The sequence below is a fragment of the Pholis gunnellus genome (genome assembly GCF_910591455.1).
Source record: "Pholis gunnellus genome assembly, chromosome: 2".
NCBI lineage: Eukaryota > Metazoa > Chordata > Actinopteri > Perciformes > Pholidae > Pholis > Pholis gunnellus.
This window is the reverse complement of record NC_136536.1, coordinates 1,908,889-1,914,069: the sequence shown is the minus strand read 5'-3', so window position 1 is coordinate 1,914,069 and position 5,181 is coordinate 1,908,889. Positions and strand designations below refer to the sequence as shown.

The following is a 5,181-nucleotide window of genomic DNA, read 5'->3' as shown; positions in this document are numbered from 1 at the left end:
CTTGAGCACGTCTATGCTACGCTAGCTACTGAAGGTGTACTGAATGTATTCTAATGATCGTAACAGTGATTAAAGAGGAACAGAGGTGTTCCTTTAGTTTCATTGTCTTCTGTCTGGATCTCCAGGTGATGTGGTGATCGGTAGCTTTAGCTTCTATCTTTATCTTTTAAACCTGTTTTCACTGATGAATCAGTTTGATATCCTATCGTAGACCCTTCTGTCTGCTTCTCTCTGAAATCACATATTCCAAAAATATAATATTTCTTCAGGGAGTGCAGTTAGTGACAGCGTGGTAACGTCGCTCTGACAGCCTGACGGAGTAGCAGCTGTCTAAAGCCGATTGTTGTAGACGTGTTGTTACAGGGTTGTAATGGGACCTTGATGCTTGTGCTGCTGCCCCCTTCAGACCGTTCTTCACATTCCCTTTTGGACAGAAGTTTAGTACAAAGAAAACATTCATCATGATCAACACGTCCTACATCCGGCTAGTTCCTCGTTTGATATCTCTATAACGGATGTGTGTTTCTTCCTAATGTGTTTGCTCTGCAGGTGTGTCACCTAGAGCCATGTTTTTATAGAGATGCACAGTTACTGCTCGAGCAGTGGCGTTTACGAGGGATGGTGCATGTGTGCACGGGTTGAGAATGAATAATGGCCTGTGCTTCAGGTCCACGGGGGAGGCACGGGGGTGGAGAGAGAGAGAGAGAGAGAGAGAGAAACAGGAAGGTGGAGAGGATGTATGAGACGGGGGAAGATGATGGGATGATGGGATGCCAGAGGCGTCACTGCGAGGGACTCGATTTCTGCGCCAGAGAGTGATGAAGACAAGGAGGAAGAGGGAAGGAGCAGGAGAAAGAGAGAGAGAGAGAGAAGGCGATAGAGACGGAGTGCAAGAAAGAGGATCGCACTGTATTCAACACCATCTCTGGACCCAGACGGAGCTAGGAGGAGGAGGAGGAGGAGGAGGAGGAGGAGGAGGAGGAGCCAGGGAGGGAGGGAGGGAGATTGGTATCACATGAGAGGGAGGAGAGTAAAGAGCAAGGTGAAGGGAGGGAGTACAAGAGGACTAACTGCACCGATAGGGGCGCCAGAGGAGAGAGAGAGAGGGAGAGAGAGGGGGAGAGAGAGAGAGAGAGAGAGGAGGAGAGAGAGAGAGAGAGAGAGAGAGAGGGAGAGGAGGAGAACAGCCTGAAGAGAGTGGTGAGCTGAATAACAGTGGAAGAACAGGAGGAGGAGAAAAACATCAAGACACTGGACTGGAAATAGCAAAGTAACGAGAGAGAGGGAGAGAGAGAGGGAGAGAGAGAGGGAGAGAGAGGGAGAGAGAGAGAGGGAGAGAGAGAGAGGGAAATAGGTCGTATAGTTCAAGTGTTTTTCTTCCTCGGGAGGAGCCGGATGTTTATACAGATGCAACACCTGTTATTCCCTGATGATCGTGTGTTAAACAGTTTCCAGCTTGTGTGTGTGTGTGTGTTGGACTCTGCAGCATTTTGCGCCTACCTGCACGCCGTTTGACCTTCCTCAGTCAGCAGGCAGAGCGAGACTGCAGAGAGGGAGGGGGAGGGAGAGAGGGAGAGGGAGAGAGAGGGAGTGTTAAAGTGGAGTAGTGGCCGAGGGAGTTGTTGCATTGTGATTCGTCTGCACCGTCCTCCTGACCTGTCCTCCACTTAACGGGACAAACAGCCTGAAGACTTGATCTTTCTTTTTGCCCTTTAACGGCTCTTTGTGAAATGTATTTTTGAATATATATATATATCTTTTAATACCACTTCCCACTGGAACAATGGATTTGTCCGGCAACCCCCCAGGGGGCTCTGCACGTGCTCCCGGCGCGGGAAACCCGAGGACGGGGGAGGCTAGAGTGGGAGAGGGGCTGATGAGAATCGGGGAGAGAGACCCCCCGCTGAGGCAGTCACCGTTCCGTATGCTCCGGGTGCTGGACTCGTGCCGTCCTCCAGGAAACCGTATCGGTGAGTCTGGTTCTCCTCCAGTTAATCCCACACTCTCATCTGTGGAGGTTAACATGTTCAAGAGACCATTCTGTGAGTTTCTGTGAGATACAAAGAGATATAAATGTAAAAACCTTTGACTTAATATCTCAACAACATGAAACAAGGATTTTGAACCAGACTTTATCCATTGTTCAGATTTATGTTCTGGAAATGTATGAAAATTAGCACATATTTAATGAGATAATGTCTCTTTTGCATATTTAAACACAACATTTAAAAAAACTTGTAATGCAAAAAATAAATGTCTTCATCTAAGTTTTCAGCTTTGGAGGTTTCATGTTGAGATCTATTAGTACATTTATTTTACTCCGTTCATCTGCAGCGTCTCCCCTTAATTGGTAGAATAAGCTGATGAACATCTTATTAATAATAATTTATTCATTTCTAAATATCATATGTGGCTGGTTTGAACATGGCCCAGGGGCAGCGTGTGTGTGTGTGTGTGTGTGTGTGTGTGTGTGTGTGTGTGTGTGTGTGTGTGTGTGTGTGTGTGTGTCTGTGTGTCGGCGTCTTCAGGGACTCTCAGCGGTATCTCTGTTCCTGCTGCTCATGCCCAGATTCAGCGTGTGCTTTATTTAAAACCTGTCTGTGCCTCTGGCCTCAGAGCAAGAAGAAGAAGAAGAAGAAGAAGAAGAAGTAGAAGTAGAAGTAGAAGAAGAACACTTCAGTTCAAAGCAGAGTTGTAAAAGTGTTCATGCATCGGACGTCGTCAGTGACTGTTAATTCTACCAGCGAACCCTCTGAACTCAAAGACCGGCCTGCTGAGCGAGAGCTTATGTTAAAAGTAAAATCCCTAGATTTCCATTCCTCTTTGAAGGACTCTTGAAGCAAATCTTTTAAAATCTTTTCCACTGGCCCTTTCAATCATTTTTTTTCTGAGGCACCGCCGTCACGTGCCGGAGATTTCCAGCTATGTGGCGTCCATGCAGGAGGCAGGAACGGTCCTGGAGAAAGCGTTCCGCTCTCACTGCTGCAGACGAGGGCTAGCAGGCAGTCAGTCAGTCCTCATCCGGGCCATCGGGGCTCCACACGGGGCGGCGTGACGTTCACCGTCTGCTCGGTGGTGCTGCGGTGGAGCAGAAGGAACCTGCAGGAGGACGATGTTCTTGTGTGATCCGGAACGTTTTGGGACAAGATTACTTTGTCGTTTAACGGCTCTTTAAAATACAAAACTTTCACACAAATATGAAAATCAACAGCTATATATACATATATATATATATATTTACATGTATATATTTTAAATACTGAACGCACCACTGACTGTGGAATTCCCCACAGAAGGCTTTAAGAGATTTTCCTTGAACATTTTTAAACAACCAACTTATTTATTTATTCAGCATTGCCTTTAACTAACCGTCACTCTTCTTTTGCATGTTTTATCTTCCATTGTTTGCATGTTTTTATTCTTTTAGTGTTTGTTATTCATTCTCTTGTTTCTTCACTTTGTTCTAAAGCACTTCTTTCTCCTCTGTGAGAAAGCTGCTGCATAAATCATGTTATTCTGGGCGTATGAGAGACGAATCCACCGCATAGCAGAACATTATCGCACCACATAGTTTCCAGGCACCAGGTGAAGGAATTTTCCACCGAGGTCAGCCCCCCCCCCCCCCCCTCGTCTGATCCGCCCTCATCTCCATGACTGTTTTCACACAAACAGAGGAGATCAGGACCTTTCTGAAAGTGAGACCGACCTTATGTCTCATTAGCAGGGCTGGATGCTCTCTGGTCGTGTGTGTGTGTGTGTGTGTGTGTGTGTAGATCAGTTTTCCCGTCACTCCGGTGTCGGTTTCCTTGAGTTTACGGTTTCACCATCGGTGGCTTGATTCCTGATATGAAGACCCGACGCTCTCGGTTTTCTTACCCGGCTGCTCTGCATGCAGACGCCGTGTTTCTTGTGTCTGGTTTCGAGGCCGCGGGCCGAAACATCGAGACTCCTGTTTCGCTAACGAGCATATGCTGCTTCTGACAACAGATAGTCAGAGCGACGGACAGCTGGGATCCACACAGGTAGTTGAAGAGGCCGGGGGGGGGATTAGTGGAAAGATGACTTCACCACAAGAAAAGAGACGTTATAAAATAAGAATGATAATATAATAATAGTGAGTTTTCTTTATTTTGGGTATTTATTTCAATATGACGTATTTATTTAAAGGTGCAGTGTGTGGGATTCGGCGCCATCTAGTGGTGAGTTTGCAGATTACAACCAACTGAAACTTCTGTGTGCGGTGAATGTCTCTCTCTGGAGCCAGTGTTTGGTTTGTCCGTAGATATAAACAGCACATTCTAAGGCAACAAAAAAAACAAAAACATTATTATTTTCAGGTGATTATATTCTTAAGGAAAAGTATCCATTTCTGCCAATACATCCACCTAAATGTTGCACACTGTTCCTTAAATATTGAACATGTTGGGGCTCCATCAGTGTAAGAGGAATCCATCTTGAACTGACGAGTACAGAGAAAGCTGTTCCTCCTTCTTCTTCTTCTTCTTCTTCTACTTTGTCTTCTCTTTCTCCTTTTTCTTCGTCTATTTCAACTTGTTCGCCTTCGTCTTACTCTATTTCTTCTTCTTTGTGGTCTTTCTTTCTCTTCTTCTTCTACTTTGTCTTCATCTTTGTCTTCTCCTTCTTCTTCTTCTTCTTCTTCTTACTTCCTGATCGTATTTCAACTGAAATCCTGCTCCCCCTACTCCCCTATCCTTCCGTCTCACTCCTCTGCCTATGGTGTCTGTTTGAAATGTAAACAGTACATCATGATCAGTTTCTTCTACCCAACACACACACACACACACACACACACACACACAGCGTATGTGCTGCACACGACCCAGACTTGAGAGCTATCAGGCAGCATACACAGAAACCCAGAGAGAGACCCCTCCCCCCACATTCACTCACACAAACCCCACTGATGGAGGCAGAGTCTGCTGCACCGTGACTCATTAATCAGATGGAGTCTGAGGGGAACAGTGTGTGTGGGGGGGTTGGCGGGAAAAGACGTTGCATGCTGGGTGATATCGATCTCTGACCTCCTCGTCTTACTAATGCCGTTTTAGACACACACTGCTAACCCCCCCCCCCCCCCCTGCATTGCTGGTGGTACAATCCATCCTCTGCTGTGTATCTGAGACAGGTGAATGAAATCTACGGCTACAGCCACACTGATAC

The 5,181-nt window shown here is 46.3% G+C and overlaps 1 protein-coding gene across 1 annotated transcript in view; it reads left to right on the top strand.

The window, feature by feature from the left end:
• Window positions 1–1,783: 1,783 nt before the first annotated feature.
• LOC306707806 (cyclin-dependent kinase 18-like) overlaps window positions 1,784–5,181 on the top strand; it is a gene marked incomplete at both ends in the record, with an annotated part of 15,138 nt that continues 11,740 nt past the window's right edge. Inside the window, 2 exons of the mRNA XM_079175427.1 lie at window positions 1,784–1,970; window positions 2,942–3,120. Coding sequence (XP_079031553.1) covers window positions 1,784–1,970; window positions 2,942–3,120 — 366 coding nt within the window. The remainder of the gene's footprint in view (window positions 1,971–2,941; window positions 3,121–5,181) is intronic.